Source organism: Nothoprocta perdicaria, unplaced genomic scaffold (assembly GCF_003342845.1).
Source record: "Nothoprocta perdicaria isolate Ctin4 unplaced genomic scaffold, notPer1 scaffold_133, whole genome shotgun sequence".
Classification (NCBI taxonomy): Eukaryota; Metazoa; Chordata; class Aves; order Tinamiformes; family Tinamidae; genus Nothoprocta; species Nothoprocta perdicaria.
The window spans coordinates 1,916,544-1,940,079 of NW_020454461.1; the positions used below are offsets into that span (position 1 = coordinate 1,916,544).

Genomic DNA, 23,536 nt, shown 5'->3' on the forward strand with positions numbered 1-23,536 from the left:
ATCAAGAATCAGACAGGGACTTCTCCAATCAAAAAGCCCATAAATGGTCAGCAGGACCTTCCCTTTAYATCCTTCCCTTAGATGTGTATTTATGATTCTTACGATTATGTAAGAGGCAGCAAATAAGAAAACTTACCAGAAACTACAGTTTCAATGGAGCAGGTTGGCTTGGAAGAAGAAAACAAGATACTGCCTCGCAGCACGTTTCATGACCAATACACTTACCCGACAGTGAAAGCTGGGGAATGTCAACCTGGTAATAGAGATTTAACATGGATTTGCCATTTAATCACCTTTGAGATGCAAATGACCCAAATGGAGGGGCAGGAGAGAGATATCACATCAYTGTACTCAAACTTGAGGGTATCATACGTGACATTCTCCTACTGCAGAAGCAAAACACAAGTTACTTGAATTGATCATGAAATGGTACATTACTAATGGAAAACTATGCTTCTGGTAGCAACCAATAACTAGCTTTGGCCCTGGGCCTCAGATTAATGGAAATCTCAAAGGTTTTTCTCAGATTTAGCAGCAGTCAAAAATTTCATTAATAACTGAATYGCTCAGATTTTCTATCTTATTTTTGTCCTTTAAGATTTGAGGATGATTCCTAGTTACAAGGGGTGCTGAAAGCTATAAAGAGCTTAAAAATTAGGATAAATTCAAAATAACCATAACAAACCTATCACAATGCCAAAATATTGTTGTTGCAATGAAGAATGACTGACTATACAGTAGGCCTGAAAAAAAAACCCAAACAATGAAAAGACTCCAAAAACAACCACAAAAAAGGCAATGTTATTTTCATAAGTCAATACAAAAAAATGCAAAAAGTCATAGTTGGGGTTTATTGGAAACATACACCAGCACCCACATTTTAATTACTTATTCTAATTAGGATACCTTTTGGCACCAATTAAGACACTGCCAGAGATCTGGTACTAACCCCTTAAAATTGGGAAAGATGAACAAAAGAGAGAAGCCATTCAGCAAATATGATTAGTAAAGAAAGATAAAATATGGCTGTGTTTATTGCTTCCAAATTTCACCAGGAAAGATTTATTTTCTAAAGGAAATGCCTGAGGAGGGACATGGAAACTCTTGGTAACACCCTTTTTCAGCTCTTGAAAAGTTACGTTTTTTTCCTACGGATGTAAAGCTAAAATACACACACACAGAAAACCTGAGATGAAAATGCAGCTATAAATATTGCATAAGCTGCAAACTGAAATGTGATTTCAGGAAAAGATTTAAAGTTCTAATCTATTAAAAGGTTTAGACAAACACATTGCAGAAGCTTTTGAACAGCAGTTTCATTATAAGCAGGCAGGGATGAGGATGCAAAGCGTAAAGGGGAGAGGTCACAACTCCAGATCAACTTATGAACAGGCTTTGAAGGCTGCAAACCCTTCTGTTGGTCAAGTTGCAGCAAGACTTCATCCTCCCTGCACGGAGAGGAAGGAAACGCTGATGCCCTGCTGTGCTTCTCGCAGCAGCATTTCCGTCTGGAGGAGGCATCTGCTTCTGAAACCCATCTCCCTACAGCCCCTCCTTTGTGTACTTTGCTCAACAGCGCTGAGTAAMTTAAAGGCTCTAGTAACTTAGGGCTCTAGTAACTTAAAGATCATCTGCTAACAGAACGCACATGCCAGCAGCCCTTTATAAATGCTGATGTCTTTCTAGCAACACTGACGTCCTACACTAGCAGCTACACCTTAGGACAGTATCTCTATTATCAGAGATTCATTCTAAAGAAGGGAAAGGATTTTCACTTACCCCATGAATTCCCATCATGGAATAACTTCTATAGACTGTGGTCCTCGTGTGTCTCTCTGGGCTTCTTGTGCTTCAGCATGGTGCAGCCTGTGAGACTGAGGGGTGGAGAGCCTTTTTCATTAGTAAAGCAAAGGTTACTGGACAGCAATACGGCATCTTTCTAGGCCAATTTTGACTCCAACAGGAATCATTCACTGACAGACATGAAATTTTCAAAATACAATTGTGTTTCTTAAACGCTACAGTACCAGAGCTTCATGGTAGCAAGAGATTTCTCTAGACCCAGGGTCCCAGCAAAATAAAGAACATTGCACAAATCGCAAAGCACTATAGAATCCATATATCCTTTTTGCATAGACTTACTAAAAAGCCATCTCTGCTGACTATTTGAATTTGAAAATTACAGCAATATCCAGCCTGAGTCTGAAAGCTCGGCCAAGTTTCCAAAGCTTTTATGGGACTGTTCACCTCTAGCTGCGTCCTTCCCTGTCCATCTCCTACAGGCAGGATTCTGAATTTCAAACGTAACAAAATTCCTTTCTTTCTAATTTTGGGTTGTCTTGTACTCTCTTCCTTACTAGCATTTTCTCTAGCTATGTCAGTAGCTTGCAGACTAACTCCTATGGCCTCTGTAAAGAAAACCAGGATATAATTCAGCAYGGATATTAGAGTCAGCATGGATATTAGAGTCAGCATAGATTACTTCTATTATGATTGGCAGCCCTTGTTCTTGTGAGAGACTTCAACCCACCCGACGTTTGTTGGAACTACAATAACACAGGGAAGAAACAGCCTAGGGGGTTCATGGGGTGTGTGGAAGACAACTTCCTGTGACCGCTGGTAAGGGAGCCTCGTGGGGAGGAGCCCTGCTGGACCCGCTCTTTGCCACCAGAGGAGGACTGTGGGGAGATGTGGTGGCCGGTTGGAGGCCATCTTAGGCGCAGTGACCACARCGCGATACAGCTTCCAGTTCTCTGTGAAATGGGGAGGGGCATCAGCAAAACTGCTACTTTGGACTTCCAGGACGCAGATTTTGGACTGTCTAGGGCATTGGTTGGGAGAGTCCCTTGGGAGAGGCCCCCCTTGAAGAGCAACGGGATCCAGGAAGGCTCGGCACTTCTCAAGGAAGAAATTTTAAAGGCACTCTGTGGGCCAAAATATGGCCAGGAGGGGAAGGAAGACAGGCCTGGCCCAAAAGCCAATTACTTGCTGAGACTACAGGAAAAAAAGGAGGGGTTACCACCCCTGGAAGAAGGGATAGGCRAGTGGGGAAGAGTATAAGGACGCCACTAGGATATGGAGGGAGGGGAAATTAGAAAGGTAAAGGCTCGCATGGAGCTCAGTCTGGCCACTGCAGTAAAAGGCATCAAAAATATTTCTACAAATACATTAACAAGAGAAGGGTCATGGAGAATCTCCATCCTTTATTGGATGTGGTGGGGAACATTTTCACCAAGGATGAGGATAAGGCTGAGGTACTTAATGCCTTCTTTGCCTCAGTCTTTAACATCCCAATCAGTCATCCTCAAGGTACTTGGCTCCCCAGAGCCAGAAGACACCTATGGAAGGCAGAAGAAGCACCGCTAATCCGGGAGAAGACAGTGACTTCCCTTGGACACTCACAAGTCTATGGGGCCAGATGAGATGCACTCGAGGGTTCTGAGGGAGCTGGCAGGAGTGCTCACCAAGCTGCTCTCCATCATCTGTCAGGGGGGCTGGTCAACAGGGTCCAGTCCCAGACAACTGGAGCRTTGCCAATGTGACCCCCATCTATAGGAAGACTCAGATGGAAGATCTGGGGAACTACAGGCCTGTCAGCCTCATCTCACCATCAGAGAAGGTTATGGAACAGATGATCTTAAGGGCGATCACACAGCATATGTGTGACAACAGGGGAGCAGGTGAATGGAGTTAAATCCAGCTGGCAACTGGTCTTCCCTTCTCCCCACAAACTACAAAATCCCCAACRAAGTCCCCAACCACCACAAGGATAGATCACATTTAAAATAATGGCTACAAAAATTTACAGACCCCAAAGACTTGTGCCAGTCTCAAGTGCACAACTSTTGTTGGAAACTACTTGCTCCCTTGGTTTGCTTTGCTCACCTTGAGCGAGCAAAGCACCTTGAGTGAAAAAGCACAGTGAGCCCACCCTGAGTGACCTTCAAGCTTCACTTGAAGCTGTTTTCCCTTGAAAAATGGAACAGCCTCTCTTGATGTTGCCAGCTTTTTACATGCCCAACTGTAAAAGATACCCTGGCAAGCAATATTTAGCACTGCAATAGGACTATTTAATGTTTCCAGAAGAGAGTATTAAATGTTTTGATATCCAAAAGTTTGATCAGCCATAGATGCCACTTTACTCTTTTGGTAATAGACAATTCAAAAAACAAGTATCCTGCCCCTTGACACTCACACACATCTTTCGTAACGCTGCTCAGAAACTTAAATCAAGAATCATTTCACTTGCTGCCAAAATACTGTCCCTAGTGACAGGACCCCATYTGGGAATCTCCTGACAGTTTTATTTGGGGGATAGTGTGGAGAAAGAAACTTAATTCATTGTGGTCAATGCCAAAATTGTCACTGGTGTCAATGGTTTGTCAAAACTGATTTACTCCATTAATTTGGGGGGTGGGCGGGATAAGATTGATTGATAAGACAAGATTGCATAAAACAGGTAAATGACATAGAAGGTTGTGTTATATACTCAAAAAAACAAATAWTTTTTTCCCCCTTTTAGTCTTGATTTTCCCTTCAGCCAAAAAATGCTCAACATGCACATTGTACATGAAGTGTGTAGAACATATGCTCTACCAGTAGCATCTTGGGACTACATTTTGATTTCAGCTCACGGTGAACAAAGATGACATAAAAGCTAAGCTAAAGAATAAAGAAACTGAGCAGCTGAGAGCTTTGTAACCTGAACTCCAAAAAYGTTAAACCCATCCTGCAGAGTAACTAGCCCTCAAATGACTGGAGGCAGAAAAATGGCTTAAAAGACTTCCCTATAGCTGTACGAAATAAATTCATATGTTAGCATTGCTGCATTAGCATCACTGTACAATTAAGTCAAATTTCTCCTGCAAGACAGGCTTCAGCCCCCCTGGAGCCAGAGGGCAGGTAAGAAAGCTCATTGACAGCAGAGGTGAAGCATCTTCCTGGGCAGTGTGAAGAAGCACAGACACTAGCCAGGACTCAGGCAAATGCTGGGAACCGATACCTGCTCATTTCAGCTASAGCCAAAAACGCACGAGTGAGGAGCTGGTCCACACCATTCTTTTGCAAGCTACAGAAACAAGCAAGCATTCATCAGACTAGCTGGGCTGGTTACAGGGACACTTCTGGCAGTAACAGGTTTTGACAGCCAGCAGTCAAGGGATGTCACATTTTATGTGCACGTGGCTATGCAATAATTGTACACCAAAGCCCAAGAAACTGTCCTAGTGAACACAGACCGACTGCCTCTGCAATGACTGCAGAAACATCAGGTCTATAAAAGCAGGGTAAATGAACAAGAAATGGGAGTACAAAGCAACAGAGATTAAGACATACTGGACAAATTAGAAAAGGATTAAAAATAGCCATTTCTTCTAGCAGAAAGGTGATAATAGAGAAGTACAGCTTCCAGGATTTTAATGTCAGGAATATTCAAATTGCTACCTCCAGTATTCTGCTTGAAAATAAATGGAGCAAAACTGTTCTCTGTGTACGGAGAGTTACCTTACTCTTTCATGACAGGTCTTAYAATCAGCATGGAAAAACACGTTATTAGCATGGAAAAATGTGTTATTAGCACAAAGGCAGTAAGTAAAAGAGCTGGGCAAACTGTAATCCTAGCCCCATCCCATTCTTTCTCTCGTTTCTGAATACCCTATGGACACACACACTGCAGTCTATGACACCTTGGAACGTAAACAAAAATACATTCCAAATGTATTTGAGCTTATGTACAGTAGTTAACATTCACGAATGTAACACACTCCCCAAAATCATGTTCTTTGTTAGGCGAGCACTTAATTTTCTCTACCAAATCTTCCAAAGGTGAAATTAAGAAATAAGAAGTTATCACATTCACTGAACTGCAGCAGCAAACCTAGGAGATTTCCTCTATGATGTTGTATAAATAAATGGTGGCAACATGTATATATTGCAATTTTATTTCATTCGCTCAAACAAAACGTTAGCATGTAAGAAATTGTAAAGGACACAATATGGTAAAAATAGCAGAGAATGAACTGAGAAACTAAAAAGAAGGTAAACCTAAATGCATAAAAATTCAACATTCATTAGTGATCATCTTCAGTTTTGATTGACACTTGATGCTTGATAACTTTTTAAAACAATGGACTGGAAATCAGTATGACTATCTGAAGAGATTTCAGCACCAGCACTAAGATTTTTACATTCAGTTTGTTTGCAGTTGACTTGTTAGCCACTTGTTTATAGTACAGGTTTATCACAGATCAGATCACAGTGTTGAGGAAAGCAATGCTTTCCTGGAATTAGAAAGGATCCCCTAGACCGGACTCAGCTTAAGACATCCATTGTACAAAGTCACAGGACCACCACAATATGTTTTTTAAAGAACTTAGTTACCACTAAGCAAAGTAATCTTAGCTTCTGTAGTTCATTTTAAATACTGAAATCTCTGGAAATGGTGCGACTGTCAGCGTGACAGGAGATGTTTACAGTAATCTTTAATTCAGTCAGGTATTCTGGAAAGAACCAATTCAGCAATTTGGGATTACAGAAAGTATGTATGTAGAAGCAGCACAAAAGAAGACATCTGATCCGTTTTCTTATAAACAGAAATCATGTTAATTTTAGACCAAGGCACAAAACGTTTAGTGCATAAGCCAGTTCCTTGCACAATCTAGTAGTTCATCATTTAATTTTGGACCACTGATACCCATCGCACTATTCCACTGTACTACTCCTGAACTTTCCTAACAAACAAATGAAACATGATTTCTGACAAGGGTAAACTTCCTTAATGTTGAAAATGTCCTCGTAAAACAAAAAAATAACAATAACAAAGATGAAAATGCCTCCTCTTGCGAAAAAACAGTACTTTACAAGCATACTACAGATTTTTTTAATGCCTTCAACAATGCATGCAGAAAAATGTGTTTTTTTTTAATGTATGTGTTTTTTGTCTTTTTTTTTTTATTTTTTTAAAAAAGGTGTAATAAATGGAATTAGGCAATATTTCCACTGCAGTCTTGTCTTCAAATTTGAATCTATAGAAACAGGAAATATTTTAACTGGAGAAAATTTCTGATTCAAGCCATTTTGAAGCAGTAAGTGCTGTTTTGCTTTGGTGTTCAGCACTTAAGAGGGTATGTTATTGAAAGCATTTATTCTACTAATGGAGCTGCATATACTTTTAAGCTGAAACATTAATCTCTCCAAAAGTAAACTTTTCTTTTGGATCAGCACAGATCACAAAGCAAACATGGCACTGTTACAGCTCAGAAAAATTCATAGTGCAAAGGAAAAGGGAAGATTTTCATCCACATTTTTTCCCAAAGCACTACAGATCTGATTCACTGCATTTCTAACTACTGAACTGTACCACATTCAAAAAAAAAATCTACAAGTGTTAAATATGGAAAGAAGGATTTCATCTCTCCTGAAAATAATTCTCYGATTATTGACTAAAGCCAATGGCAACCATAGTTATTTTTCAGGGTTTGGGTTATGTGTGGGGTTGGGCCTTTTCCATTTGTTTGTTTTCATATACATATATATATAGATATATAGATATTTTTAAGAAGGGTGGCAGACTGACTGGGGGGAAGAGGGAGACAAATTACTGTGACCTGATGCTCCATCGTTCCAGTGTAACTGTTGTCCTGTTTCATCAGGCTATGGAAGCAAGGGGGTGTGGTAAAAAGGTAGGGGCTGCTGCACTCACACAGGTGCATCCTTTGTAATTTAGAAGTCCAAATGTTTGCTTTCTCACCAAGAAGTTGGATTCACATGGGAGTTTCAGAAACCTTATGGAAGTATTACTGAATTTCAAATATAAAACTGAAAAAAATGATACAAAAAGGATTAAGTACCTGGTTCCATTAACATGGTTACTGATAAAAGTCACGTTTTCCTCATTATTACACATGCATGTAATATGAAGAAAAAGTGTAGAAAGTAATAAAAATGTGTCACCTTTCCCCTCCCTTATCCCGCATTTTTCTGGGCATAAATTAAGCCTTAAAAATGAAAAGGCTACTTAATATTTGTGACATGCAATTTTTTTTTTAATTAAAAAGCTGACTCTGTTGTGTTACATTACAAAAATGTCCACATGCATAAATCTAAAAAAAGCCCCAAAATCTACCGTAAATCTACAACATACTAATGATTTACATTTGACTGCTGATTCGCATTATGTAGAAGTCTTAGATTTGGTAAAGCATTGTAACAATGTAGGAAGGCATCTACATCTTTAATCTCTGGACTGTATTTGCTTTTTTTTTCTCCTATAAAATTGCATGAAGGCTAACTAGAGAGGCTTCCTATCATAAATTCCAAAATCTCAAAACGTCACCACTGTCTAGGTCATTCACTTACAAGTATTGCCCTTTAAAAGCACACATTTCTAATTGCTCCATATTTAGGATCTGAACGTACACATGTCTGATCTTTTAAATTGTTCATGGAAATACCAGATATGATAGGAAGACAAACCTGAGATACATTTGAAGTACAACAGTGTAACTTGCTAAATCCTTCATTAATAAAGAAAACCTCTCTGAAAAGCCTTCCCAAGCTTTCCCTGTTTCTTTTTTTTTAAACAACAAATTCTGAAACATGTGCAATTTTATCTTGACATGAGAATATTTCAAAGCACTGTGATCTTGTCTGATAGGTGTAGGAATTTCTGCATATTCATTACAGTAACTTTAAGACTCTTTTCCACCTTGCTGTAAAGGTCAGAAAAAAGCTGCAAACTAGGAGGGAAATAGCATATCACCAGAGTGATGCGTCTGAAGCTTTTCAGAATATGTTGTTTCTCCCTCCTTCCAAGTGTCTGTCTCCATTTTCTTCTAACAGCTCACAAAAAATGTAGTCAGTTTTATACCAAGTTAAAGAGTCACATCAGCTTAGTACTAGTGTTTCTATGCAGTATTCGACTTGCTCAGTTCCTGCCTGATAGCTGGAAAGAAAGAGAAAGAGAAAACAAGAAATTAAACATCCTAAGTCAGGGAAGAAAATTAGAATACACAGGTAACCTTTTAAAGAAAATCAATCTCATAAAAGGTGCACGTTAAATCACAAACCATCTTTCTTATAAAAGTGTCATTCTCAACCAGGCAGCACCTCTTTTCCCACAGTATAGCTTTTTAGTTATCTTCATCTAATCTAGCATCTTCAACAAATCTAATACCTTACTTGATGACAACCATTATTTGTTAAGACATGGCAATTTTTTTGGTGAGTTGTCTTTTTTAAAAAGACTCTTAGAGTCCTACATTGGTTGCATCATGGTATTTCTAAAGTGCTACGGTACACAACACAGTCCCAATACTAAAAACAAAACAAATACTCCACACATATTAAACGTATAGTTACTGTTCAAAATACAGGTTAAAAGCACTGTGTTCTCTGTACTGCAGGACCAGCCAGCTCTTTCTACCACATCTGCTGATGGTACCAGTATCAGTACTGGTATCAGTAACAGCTTCAACATGGCCTTCCCCCCAGCCCCTTTCATACTTCATTCTGGCCTTTTCCATAAAGAGGAAAACACTCACATATGTGTTTAGCTTCTTCTACAGGGACACAAACAAAACAAAACAAGAAAAATCACCCTAGACAACCCTACTCAGAGCTTATATACAGATGTACGTAATATATATATAGTGTTTTATTTACTTCCCGATTCTTGGATCTTTATGGTTTTTTTCTCTTAATAATTTCCCATATTTACAGAAGATTATTTTATGTTAAAATGAAAAGATTATCTTGCAATAAAAAACAGGAACTAATTTGAACACTGTGGTTAAGACCAAACAGAAGAAGACTGAAAGCTGAAAGCAACAAGCATAGACTGAACATGAAATTTGGAAGTGTGTGTTTTAATCCTAATGCAGCTCTAGGTTAATTACAAAAAATACCCAGTTACAACCACGACATTAAGGATAAGAATGAATCRCCAAACTAGCATACATCCAACTACTTCTAGACACAGAGTTAATGTACTATTAAAAAAAAAAATCAAAAAGACACTCCCCACATACACAAGAGGAAATAAAACATCCTTAAACAAGCACACCAATTACAGTGTGTTCGAGACTGATGAAAATAGGCCAACAAGCAACACTTTTAGCAGTCTGTCATATTTAGACTGGAAATATTAATTTTAAATGTTTTGTGCATCTTTAGCTACTAAGAATTACTTAGTCCAAGACTCAACAAAACAGCAAATTGATACTTACCATCAATGAGTTCTTCCTTTAATTTTGTTAACTCCTTTCTCATTTCATCTAAAATATCCTATGTTAGAGTGCAAAGTACTAAGTTAGTTTTACAATATCTCATTTTCAACTAAGAAAAGTCTAAAATTACTCTAACCTTTAGATAACCTTAAACAATTTTCAAATTTATTATCCAGCCTTTACATTTAAAATTTAATCCCCCAAATCTAAACCATCCTTACTGCAGGCACAATTAATAAATATCCTGCAAAAGTCCTATAAATTGATTCCTGCAGTATTTATGACAGGTGAGGGGACATACTTAAGTTCACGTATCACACCAATATTATTGATAAATACAGAGAGAGAATCACACAGACAAATGAAAATTGTCCTAATGAGAATGACCAACTTAAATGCTGTCACCTATGCACTGTTTTTTGTACAGTCTTTTCTATTACTGACTTGTTATTTTAGATAATTATTTTCTGAAAACATATTTAAACATCAAACTAGGGAAAAGTATTGTCTGTTCCTGAAAAGCACACTGTCACATCCCAGAATAAYTGTAATCAGAGAGAGCAACAAACATCCAGAAGATTCAGCTTTTTAAGCTTTTCAGTTCAGCTGCTATTAAAACATTAATGTGCAGATTATCTGCTCCGTATTATTTTCCATTCCTTTCCTTTTGCTAAGAACATCTGTCAAAGCTTAAGCGACCTCTCCCAAACTGCACTCCTGCTTGCCGGAGCAAGAGCAGATGCGATGCTCCCCCAAGAGCAGGGTTATGAAAGAAGCCAGTGTGAAGCACACCGAGCAACTTGCAATATGTCACATACYGCCGCTTTTGTCCTAAGACAAGGCAATCCACAAAGAGGCCTAAACTCAGCCTCCTGGAAGCCTGGGACAGCTCAGTTTTATATGTTTATAGGAGCTACACAGCATTCTTTCTGATCCGGAGAACTATAAGCTATACTAGCTATATTTAAAAAACAAACAAACAAAAAAACCCATTATTCTGCTCAAACTGTTCAGTTGGGTTATTGGTGGGGTTTTGGGAGAGGGAAGAAGGAAAGCACTTCCAAACACAGTRATTTCACAATGCCATACATGGTACCATCTTCTGTGTTTTGTGTAATGCAAAATGAGGCACAAACACGTGGGAAAAACTAATATGTTGTGCTATAAATACAAGCTATAGCTCCCAAGAAAATCAAAATAAATTGATGAAAAGTTTCTAATAGCTACTAAATAATTATCTAAGTTTAGAACTAATTAAAGGTTCAAAATTGTTTTTTTTTTAATGACAGCTACAAATCCTAATGCCCAGGTTTTCTATTCAAAAAATTGTATATGTACCTGCTTCAATCTGTCATAATCTAGGCCTTCTGACTGTACTCCATTGGCACTGGGTTGCCCTGTTGGTGTAGATTTTGGTCTGCAACACAAAAACAAATCAATGAATTACTGGTCACTTGTTATTACAGAATACACAGATTTCTCCAAACTTGCTAATATTCATTAAAACCGTATTAAAGAATCAGAATAGGAACAAAAACAAAAAAAAAAAAAAACCAGACCCAAACTACCACACAGAATGGAAACCAACAGCCAAGAACAATTTCCACACACTGAAAATATTAATTACCATGAGGTATTAGTTTAAAACAAGAGCTATTCAACTAGGAGACATATTTCAGTCAGTGGTTTCTGATATTTTTAATAAAGTTCACAGAAAACTAAACTCCTTCAAATGCCAACTATTTCTCCCCTTAAAGCACTTGCTMATTTTCTAAGAGTCTCTCTCAAAGAAACACTCCCTCTGACTGAGGGCCACCTGACAGGACCAGACTATGTAACGTTCTCCAACTCCTGCTCTGAGCATCAGGAGGTTGGAAYAGATGGTCCCAGAGGTTCCTTCCAATGCAAAATACTCTGTGAATTGTTTCCTAAAGCTACTGGTAAATAAAAGCATAAATATTGTAAGAGCAGCAAGATTTGTAGGTAACACCTGAGTGGAAGCTCTAATATCTGGGAGTGTTGTCGCGCCCAGTGTTTGGTTACATAATCCTCTAGGACACCTCAGGTGAGCTTACAAAAGGCTTATCTTGTATTTCTTAAAAACCTCTCAGAATAAGCATGTTTTCAACTCTTTCATTTCTCTTTTCTGACCTTTTCCATTTACATAATGGCATCTCTGTCTTGTAGACTCACTACCCTTCCACGGAGCCTTACATATCCAGGGAGAAGCTATATATTAACAAAAAGGCAAAAATGGCTCTCCAAAGCAGGGAAGGGGAGGTGGTGAGGAACAAAGAGTAAAAGGGAATAACAMGTTACATGAAAAATATTCTAGAGAATGAAACTCTTGGTAGCATCCAAGCCAGTTATGGGGCACCTGTGTTAGTTTCACTTCTAACTTACAAAACTCCATGCACGTTTGAGTCTTGAAGGGAACAGTCAGGTAACAACATACCTCACACCGCAAGCTCTGCGGGCCCTGCAATAAAGTTGGTTCAAACACCTCGTATCATTTCAAAACGCTCCAAGAGCAGCCTGACACTCTCAATGATTTCTCTGATCATCTGGCCAAATTCTAATTCTTTACTCTTTTCCACTGCTTTTTAAAATATCCACATTGTGCTCTTACCTGCTTTTGATATCTTGCCTAACATTCTCAGTGTTTCAACAGAATGTTAAAGCAAGTTKTTTTGAAAATGGCTGACATAACTTCAGAATAAATTCCTCTTAGATAAGAATTTCTAAGCAAGAAACAAAATTTTGGCTGTGCTTTTTGTTCAGTGATGACGCTTGGCCACATGCAGGAACAAAGAAGTAGGACCAGTTTATTCTTTTGCTAGTCTACTCTTATTTAAGATTAATATATCACAATAAGAGACGAAACACTGCATTTTTTTCTAGAATTTTTACCTTTATGGTGTGCAATCTTACTAAGATGAGAGTCAACCAGGAACAGTAAAAGGACAGACCAGTTGGAAAGGCACAGCTTATGTTSTCTCAAATACATATAATATAGAACTGCCTTTTCAGTTCAGAATAAAGCAGAACGTGTGAGAGACATGGACAGGTCTATCCATGAATATAGTTGAATTTTTCCATTTATTTAGATATTTTCAATGTAGCTRACATAAGCTGTGTTTTCACCCATAAGAATAATGGCCCCCTCCTTTTTAGAAAACAATCCGCACTATCTTCAGATAAATTCATTCGTCTTTGCTTACAAGATAGCAGTTCATCCTAAAGAAGTTAAGATTTGTCTGATTAGACTATTTGTTCAGTACTAGCTGAATGAGTCTCATCCTTGACTGTCCTGAAGAAGTTTAAAAATTGACAGAAGCATTTTCTTATTTTCTAACTGAGGGGAGAAAAACGCTTGAAATGCGACTCTCATCAGGAAAGGGGATGCACATTCAACTGCCTTTCTGATATTACAAGAAACATTCTCGGGTTTGTACTCAACCACATATTTCTATTTATTTCTCAGTGTGAAAGATGTTCTTAAGTAGCAATGCAAGTGTTGCATATTTTCTTTTCCACCCAACCTGTGCAGGTCACATTTGTCTCGCTTGAAAGCCTGGCAGCATTCGAATGCACTTTTACAGCTACTGAGCAATTCTGGTGACAAAACATTTTAAATTGGCATGGCTGAATACATTCATCTTTCTTAAGAGGCAAGAACTGCAGTGTAGGTGGTAGAAACCATTCTTTTAAAGATTTCCAATTATTCTGGGGCGCAGACRAGTTAATTCTGTCAGACATAGTGGCAGCAATTTGGGAAAAAACTGCCAGCAGTTAAGCCAGCAAAATAGGTGGCTGCCAGGAACGTCTAACCRTGTCTTGCTGCGGGACTTGGTTATTTGCTTGGGATGAGGAGGCGGGCACTGCTACAGCTGTCTAGACAAGCTAAACACAAGCTGTGAGAGTGACGTTACTAACAGTATTTGACCTGAAACACACTGAAATGAAATATATGATCCACTGGATTTAAGAAAGAACATAAAATACTGAATAACTTCAGAGTGGAAGCAGCTGGAAAATAAGAGTTCACCTTGTAACCCACAGAAAAACTATATTATTCATTAATGCTATGAAGACAAACCACAATTTGAGAACCTCTATAAAAGCCTTTAGATACTGATCTATTAATTTCTAGCAAAGTCCTCATGAAATAATTCTTTGTTCCAAAATGTATCAAGCTGCACTCTTCAACGATTACTGCTTCATTAAATATYTGATATTAAAAATGCTCTTTGCAGTTTTCACCTGACAGGGTAAAAACTGACTTTCCAAGCAAAACAGCAGGAATTCAGAGTCTCTACAGAGTTTCATTCTGATCCCCTCCCCATCACCTTGGTCCCATATACTATGGCATTATGTCATTTACCCAGTGCGCGTGAAAAAAGAGACTGATCTCCTAACATTTTTCCTGACAACTTGTAAGAGGAATCAAATATATGCTATAATGGAAGAACCCAAACAAGGATATCCTAAAAGTACTTACACTTCAAAGAGCTGATCCCTACAGACAAGCTACTTTTCTTTTGTTTCAGATCATTAAGATAWGAAGATAGCACTGCAAATCATATGCTCTTTTCTCCCTCAGCATATTTACCTGACAAAGTTCAAGAGGAAAACCTCTTTATGAACTTTACCACTTGGTCTTAAGACTATATTCAACTTTTTATTTCAAAAGGGTCTTGCAGGAAATGTTTCTTTCAGCCATATCCAAAAGACCATCATTTGCAGGATGGACAATGCCTTCTCTCTGCCAAATCTAGTTTTCTCCTCTCCTAAATTGGGCTTTTTTCTTCTCGGGAAAGAGCTTAAAGGTGACTGCAGTTGCCATTAAAGAGCCAGTAAATGACAGCCAGTAAAACAAAGCAGCCATTGGGTCCTGAGATGGCTACAGAGCTCTCCCATGTGGTTTTTCATAGCATTGCCTACTAGGATAGTGAGGCACCAGAGGTACTTCCATGAATGGCTTAAATCAAACATGCAATAAAGATTTTGTTCATGTCAACATGCAAAATACACCACCCAAGATAAGTAGCTAATGGGAGAACTTTCTATACAAAAGAATAAGTAGTCACCACAATGAATGCTTTGATGAAAAACAAAGCTGAAATTGGAAAACCCTTTTAAAACCTTAAGACTCGGAAGGTAAGCATTTTACAAGTACTGCTACAGAGTGAAACTGAAACCTGCAGCTTAAAATATATGGTTAACACTAAGCTTGAAAATTTGTCCAACAACAAAAACATTAATTTCTGCTTTTAACAATTCTTTTGGTTTCTTTTGCATATCTAAGTCAGGCAAAATCTACTTGTTGTCTTGTGGCAAAAGGGAAAACTCAGCTCAACAGATAATTGCTAGTCCTGTGTTAGAACTTACAGCTTTAAAAGAGTTGCTTCAAGACACTGCAGATGCCTCAGTCAGTCTCAAYAGATCCAAGAGGCATATGTACCTTTGCAGGTGGTGATTATCAAAAATTCAATATTTAACATGAATTCAGCACTGGTTCTTAAACTATCTCAGTTTGCTAGTTTAACCATATGCTTTTAACCATTCCAAAAAAGGGGCTCAACTGGGCAAAAACAATATTAAGAGGAACCTGATGATCTGTGGTGATTACTAATCCATGTAGAAAAAGTCCAACCCTCAACTTCAAAATGGTTATTACAAAGTCTCAAATGGCAACAGGATGATACCTGTTTAATGAATCATAGAACCTGTTTTCAGAACCAATGAGATTTTTCCATGGAGATTCCCGTCTATGAAGGGGAGGAAACACTACCTTAACAAGYTACRTAAAAATTATATTCAACTTTAGAGCCTTAAACACATGTTCTAAGAATTCTGTTGCACACATGTCAGGAAACACAAAAAGCAAAGAGGTCAAATCTTTTAAARTCTGTGTGTTACAAGGTGGGTTTTTTTTTTTTTTTTTTTAATTGGACAGATGTTATTTTAAATTATATTTTAAATGTTCATGCTGAACAATATATCCTTTTTCTTTGTGTGTCCTGGTCTGGAATTTCTAACGGGAGTGCTTTTCTAAAGCAAGCTTCGTTTAACTCCCTTAAGTGACCCGTACCCTCTGCACAGGTCAGAGGCAGTTCCTCTAGGCTTAGCAGATGAAAGACCTCCCCTAACAGATGAATAATAAGCAAGTCTCAGTTTCTCTACTTTTTAATAGAGAAAAGGTCTCCTCAGTCTCCCCCTCCCCCCCAACACATCTCAGTAACCTCTGAATTTCTGTGATGAGCTGAAACAGTACCAGTGTCATAGTGCTTGAGAGGAATCACGGGTGCAGGGACAGGCAGAACCAAGACTGCAAGACAATCCAGACACCCCAAAGGAGTCTGATAAGGAAAGGCTACCCATCATTTATCCCTTTGCTTTTCCTTCAGTTGCTTTTGCATAGGAGATCTAGATCCAAAGGGCCAGCTTAGTGAACATGAAACCTGAAGCTCACTGTAGGATTCCCCGTACAAATGATTTCTTTGATAAATTTTCCTTCAATGTCACATATTAATATCTTTTATTTTTATTCTCTTGAAAACACGCGGTCTCTGCTTAGAGAATGTAAGATCTACTTGAGGGAGGATGTAGAAAAGAAGGGGAAGAGGGGACAAAGGAAATCAAGTCAGGGCGGGTAAAGCACTATTTTCCTAAAACTTTTACAATACTGAGAGGTACAACAGAGAGGACATGACTACCAAAATCATGAGGTTTTTGACAGAGATGAGGGAGAGGGGGATAAAAAAAAATAAAATAAGGCAGTCAGAATCCAAAATAGAGAAATTTTAAGCTACCGATCTGGTTATTTATGAAAGTAAGACAGATCAATAGGCTGATGATGCTCAGTGCTGCTTATTATGAGTGAAAGGCCTCAACAATTTCAACCACAAGAAATGTCTTCTCTTCTCTAATCAAACTTTGCATAGTTGTTTCCAAAATACCAAAATGTTGATGAAAACTCAGTTATTTCAAATAAAATATTCTCAAATTTAAGTGATCTTCGTCTTTCAAGAAATTCAGACAACTTTCAGATCATTACATCTCAGAATCCCTCAAACTCTGTACTCAGAATATACAGGAATTTTAAAGCAAACCACAGGCCTTCTCCTTAATATCAGCATTAACTGTATCTCAAAATGCTATTTAAGGCCATTGTCTTTACCAGCACGAGCAACAGCAAAAAACATTTGGAAAAATACAGCGAATAGTGCCAAAGGGAGTACCTGGAGATAACAGGTGACTTGCTTCCATTCACTGTATTTGTTCTTTCCCAAGGCTTTCTCGTTAGTTCTGTCAAATGGAACAAAAAAAAAGATTAAAAAATGTCCTTTTCTATTCACTGTATAATTATGTGAGAAAGCTTCAAGTACCTGGGAACCTCAGTCAGCTACTTTTTCAGAACATGGCATTAGGCTCTTTCATAATAAACTACCTCACATAGCATTCATCTAATTTTAGGTCATGCTATCATTTATGTTGTGATAACATCTATAAGTCTCTGGTTTTCATAAAGGCTGTCTGAATCTCCAAACCAACTGGGAAAGGGTTTGCCTTTACTTTACAGATTTTATTCCTTCAGTTGTGAACCACAATATCTGAAGTTATAGCCACAGAGTCAACTTCAAATAGTGCAGAGTATGTTTTTAAGACGCTAAAATTTATAATGAAAAGAATTATATAACCACTTCCATGAAACAACATTAGGGATGACATTACTTCATGCAACTAAAATACTTTTTCCATCAACACCACATCTATTTTCCAGAGTCTCATCCAAAAACAGATGCTTTGAAAGCCGCCATATATAAGKGCCCCTTTTCACAGTCCATTTCACTGGGACTGTTCTCGATTTCCCTTTCCTGGCTTACATTATTAGGACAAGGGTTCCAAGARCAGTCGTTTCTTCAAGGTGATCGTCTCAGGTGATCATCTCAAGATAACACAAAACAAAGTCTTCCATCTTTTTAAAGCCTTTCATTGCCTTACAGGCTAATTTCTTTAGACTACCTACTGTATCAAAATGGTAGCCTTTTTATCCATTATTTCCAACAAGACACATTTAACTCCTATCTTTTTCATTCAGTAGCCTGTGGACTATAGGTTACATGCTCAACCCCACACACAAGTAAGCACATGGTCAGGGAAGCAAGTTTGTAGCAAAGACAGTATAAAAGAGAAGTGTCTCAACTCAAATCTTTGCAATACATACAGGCATTTAGTATATGAATATATATACACTGACAACGCATCTTCACCAAGTGCAGTTGATATGCAAGCATTCCTTGCCAGCTGCAAAGAAGTGTCTGACGGTCACATACAGTAGAAGAACTATGCTTGCAGAAKTTCTCCTTCACATACCTATAAACTGGAACAGACACTTATATGCCAGCCTTGAAGGAAACAAACTACTCCCCCTACTTGCATGTCTTATAATGCTTGAAGGACAACATGTTTTCACACTCCCTGCCAATCGCTTTCTGTGCTTTAGGTTTAGCACAGGAGTTCCCTATACTMTTACTTTACCAGTATTATATCAGTATTCTCGTGGGAGTACTTTTATCTGCTTTCTTCTGAGCCATTTGAAAGTAAAATGCCAGGTTTTAATTACGGGATAGGAGCCAAACTGCAAAATTCTGCACAGCTAACAGATTCATCATCAGATTTCAGTGTCACACAGTTCACAAACCCAAAGCTACTTACCAGGTGTGCTTGTTGACGAAACTTTAGAAGTTGAAGACTCTGATTCTTCCTGATTAAAAGGAAGGAAGGGAGAAGAGGGAAGGGAAGAAAAATRCATCATTTGCACCAGTAGAATTATGACCGATACATTGTTGAAGAGTTTGAAAGAGATAATTTGTCAACCCACAGTTTTATCTTCTTTTTGCTCTGGTTCTGTTGATCCCTTTTCAGCAATTCTTCTCCTATAAGCACAGAAAAAAAAAAGTTACCAAGATCACGGCCTTAAGATGAAAAGGTGCTTTTCAAGGTAATTAAAGATATACACAGCTCAGTACTCAGACAACAGAAAATTAGTATTAAAAGAAAAAGTTAGTGCTTAAAAATACACTTCCAAGTGTATTAAGTTTAACACTACCAAGTGGAAGTGTTAAAAATACACTTCCAAGGCCAAAGCCCCTACTATATCCTCTACTGCTGAACAAAGGCTTCCATAAAATTGCTCAATTATACTTTAGCAAAAAAAGGCTATTGACAAAACATTATCAATTTCSCAAGGCAACAACATGAGCAAGCAGATGTTCAGCTGATCTTCAGCCAAACGTGCCAGCTATAATCCAGAAACAGCAACTTACCTCCTGGCCAGCAGGGCGCTCATTTCTTCCATTAATCCACTGCCTCCCAAGGGGAGCGGCCCATTCCCACGGCCACTGTCCGCTTTAGATGAAACGGAGCTTCCTCCTCCACTTGAACTGGAGGACTCTTCACCCTGAAACAGCAGTTCACGTGCAAATATATTTAGAACTGACTTAAAGATACTAAGTTCACATAACAGGAGAAGGAAAAAAAACATTACGTAAAGATGTAGTGGGCTAGTAGTACATCCTGTAGTAATTAATAATTAAGTGTAAGCAAAATGTCTTTTATATGGCTATTTATCTTAGAAAAATACAACCAGTTGAAGTGCACAGAACTTGTGAGCCAGAAAGGAAAAAAGAAAAACAACAAGACAGATGCATTTACCCGTGACACTTTCCTAAGTTTGGCTCCAGCAAGTGCAGCAGCTAGTCCAGTTAASGGGCGATTTTCCTCAGACACAAAGCCCGCTGAAAACCCGGAGGCGGGGAGAGGGGGGGCAGGCGGTGGAGGAGGAACGGGGGGCCCTTGGCTGGGRAGCGGAGGAGGCGGCGGCGGTGGCGGCGGCCCCGAGGGCGGCAGCGGAGGTGGCGGCGGAGGGCCCGGAGGCGGCGGGACTGCTACCGAGGACTGAGCTGGCCCGGGGGGCAGCGGAGGTGGGGGAGGAGGTGCAGGTGGTCCTTGGACAACACCTAATGCCAACGAGAAAAAACAGGCTATGTTAATCACTTAGACTACAGAGATCCCCTTATTTCCATTTAAATATTGTTTTTTTTTCCTCCAGTGTGTGAAAAGTTTCCTAGTGTGTGAAAAGTTTCCTAGTGTTAATTTTTGCCTTTTTATAGCCAAGAAAGCATTGCAGTTTTCAGTTCTTACTGAAGGCATTACATGGCAAACCAGACGACAACAGGCAACGGCAGGGATATTGGGCTACAGCAACCCTCCCGTCAGGCTCTGGGCTGCAACCAAGAAGAATGTTACACAGAAGCAGAGCTTTGAGAAGGAGACACATCAAGTCAAGTTCATAGTGTAGAGGGAAAAACTATTACTCAAAACTTCACTGCACAAGAGAGATCTCTCACTGTAAAACAAGTGTGGAAAACAGCAGTCAAACATTTGGAGCCACAAAATGTTTGATTTCAAAGTTTGTGTTAAAGAATATCTGGAAATATTTCAGAATTGATCTTAATAATTGAATATAAACATTAAATTAGTGAGTTAGAAGACTGACAAATTTAAGCTAACAGGGACAAGCTCCTCCAGCTTTTGACTTAGGATTCCTTTAATTCTTTAAATTCACATTAACATGCAATATAAATCATTTTTTGAAGAAAGAGTATTCTGATTACTGCAGCTCAGAGTGTTTATATGACAGCAACAGTTCAAGAAATTGTGATTAAAAAAGCATCCCCACATATCCTTGCCCCAGTCACCTGCGATTGCAGACAGTCTTAAGCTACCAGAAGTGCTGAGAAACCACCTTAATCTCTCTGTAACAATCTGGACTTCACACAAAATTCTTCCTAGTTTTCTGCTGTGGTAAGGCCATTTCATCTTTCTGGTGGTCATTTAGCATCAACTAGTAATAAAAATGAGGCCACTTGCCCTCAGAGCAGCTCCCACACAGGATCTGCTCTGCACGGCCTGAGTGCTACAGCTCCACGTTCTACCTCGCCCCAACTAGACCGCCCATGCCCTTAGCAGAGCTAGTTCATGCTTCCATGCAAAGATCTAAGTCTATTAAACCAACATAAAACAGATGATTTGGATTAGCAAARACATTTACATCCATGCAAAATACATTTTTATAATGTTGGCAGTGTGTCCCTTAGGAYTGCCAATTGTTTAACCAAACATGTTCCTAAAATCTTTACGTAAACTGGCAGAATACCACAGGAGGGCTCAGGCCTCCAGTGCATGCATACAGATCCATACATTGAAATATAAGCACTACCCAGGAAGAAATGCTGTAGTAGTTAGTTTTCTACACTTTTCAACTACACGCATGASGATCACAGTCATTCAGGTTCATCCTCAATGAGGTTATTCACACGTTCCAGCTGCCTCTATATTTACTCCCACTTTTGCAGCCACAAGAAAACCATCGATGCTGCCTATTAATACAGTGCCCCAAAGAAATCAGCAACGTGAGACTTAGCAAGCAGGTATCTGACACACTCTGCTCTTCATAAATGAGAGCTTAACAAACCAGCGTTTTCCTTATGACGGATCGCCATGAAAACCAGCTCTTCTCCAGGGAGCTTCCAGTTTCCCTTACCATAGTTTCCGAACTGCATTTCACTGTGGTATTAAGATCACTGCAACTTTTGAAGCACTTTATTAACTCTCCAGGGACAGTTAAGGGGGTCGATACAAATTCGTTTTGACTGCGTTCCTGATTAGTGAATTAGTAGCAATAACAGAAAGCCTTACCCTGCTGGGTCGTAGGTTCAACCGGCTGAGAGGCTGCCTGCAAGACTGGCTCAGAAGCAGAGGAGTCTCCCAGCACAGAGTTTAGAGAGTTCTCAACAGAGGCAGGGGTAGCTGCAGAGGGAGAAGGGAGAACACTAGGCTTGGATGAGGGAGTCGAGGCATTAGGGGAGTTTGGAGAAGGAGAAGCTTGAGGTCCAGAGAGTGAGAGAGGCGGAAAGGAAGGCAGCGGGGGAGGAGGGGGTGGCGGAGGCGGAGTTGGACCTGAGGTAGAAGGCGAAGGAGCTGGATGAGTCGCGCTTTCAGGAAGCCCATTTGGAGCAGTAGGAGATGTGTGCGTTTGGGGCACCGCATTCGAAGCCGACACTGGCAGGACGGGTCTTGGACCAGTAGCTTTGCCTGGCGGGCTGCTTATCATGACTGGAGGAGATGGGGGAAGGGGCGCAAAACTGGGCGCGGACCAGGCGACGGGCTTTGCGTTTGGGGGCAAAGTCGCCGGGGCGTTCACAGGAGAAGGGGGCCGAGAACTTTTGTTGAGCTGACGAGGAACCGTAGCGTAATGGGGAAGGACGGGGTGGAAAGCCGAGCCTAGAGATGTAGCAAAACGCGATGCCGAGTGCCTAAGAGGCGGTGTAGGGGGAGTGGAGGTCGGTGGTGCAGAAGTCACTACAGCGTACTCCGGGCTGGCCTCGGCCATCGGTGCTGCCACTGCTTTTGCATATGATGGAGGAGGTGCTGAAGGAGGCTGGCAACTGGAGTACTCAGGAAGTGGAGTGCTATACGGGGAGTTGTCGAAAGATGGAGCTGGACAGAAGATGGAAAGCAGCAGCAAAGGCAGGATAAAAAAAGGAGAAAGAGAAAAAGGGAGCTAATGAAGCAACAAAACCAGCATTCAAACAAAACGTATAAATGTAGACTACAGTTAGTACCAGAGGATTAGGCACAAGTGAAAATACTGTTAGGAAAGTTTTACATATTATCATAGCTGCTTTTAATTTCACCAACTATGTGCCAACATATTCCAGAATGTACTTGTAAATTCAATTTTTTTTTTCCAAATCCCATCTACGAGACTGATTAGATACAGGGTTGATTAATCAATCCTTTACCAGCTTTTATCTTCTTGTTTGGTTGCAAATTGCAAGTGTAGTGATCTTAACATTTGCTCCAGTTCCACTACTGAACCTCAGAACATTGGCAGCAAGTAAAAAGCAACTTTCTCCTCCCCCAGAAAAAGCTCCATCACAACCTGAAAAGTACTTGGCATAAAACCATCGATAAAGTCCTGCTCCTTACAGTGACTGGTCTTACATAGCAACTTCTTATCCCAAATTCTACCCCARCCTGACTTCTTTCAGGGATCAAGTTTGTTACCAACAAACGAGCAGGAAGTGCTTGACTAACGTTCCTTGCACCATGGAAGTGAGAAAGCTCTTGCCTACCTCGGGATACAATTCCACAGGCAGTGCATTACCTTATATACAACTGCATTTAGCTACTGAGATGTTACTACAAACAAAACTAAGACTGATACAAAAGGCATTCCTCTC

The 23,536-nt window shown here is 39.5% G+C and overlaps 1 protein-coding gene across 4 annotated transcripts in view; it reads right to left on the reverse strand.

Moving 5' to 3' along the window:
• Positions 1-7,682: 7,682 nt before the first annotated feature.
• Positions 7,683-23,536, reverse strand: part of ENAH (ENAH, actin regulator) — a 76,129-nt gene continuing 60,275 nt past the window's right edge. The window contains exons 6-14 of one of the 4 annotated variants that reach the window (XM_026033780.1): positions 21,990-22,100; positions 19,944-20,248; positions 19,556-19,689; positions 19,111-19,165; positions 18,945-18,993; positions 17,468-17,534; positions 11,562-11,640; positions 10,224-10,281; positions 7,683-8,941 (exon numbers count right to left, since the gene is read on the reverse strand). In XM_026033780.1, the coding sequence (XP_025889565.1) occupies positions 8,904-8,941; positions 10,224-10,281; positions 11,562-11,640; positions 17,468-17,534; positions 18,945-18,993; positions 19,111-19,165; positions 19,556-19,689; positions 19,944-20,248; positions 21,990-22,100 (896 nt within the window). In that variant the 3' untranslated portion in view covers positions 7,683-8,903. Of the gene's footprint in view, positions 8,942-10,223; positions 10,282-11,561; positions 11,641-17,467; positions 17,535-18,944; positions 18,994-19,110; positions 19,166-19,555; positions 19,690-19,943; positions 20,249-21,989; positions 22,791-23,536 lie in introns of all 4 variants that reach the window. The other 3 variants (XM_026033779.1, XM_026033778.1, XM_026033781.1) reach the window with 3 other exon arrangements.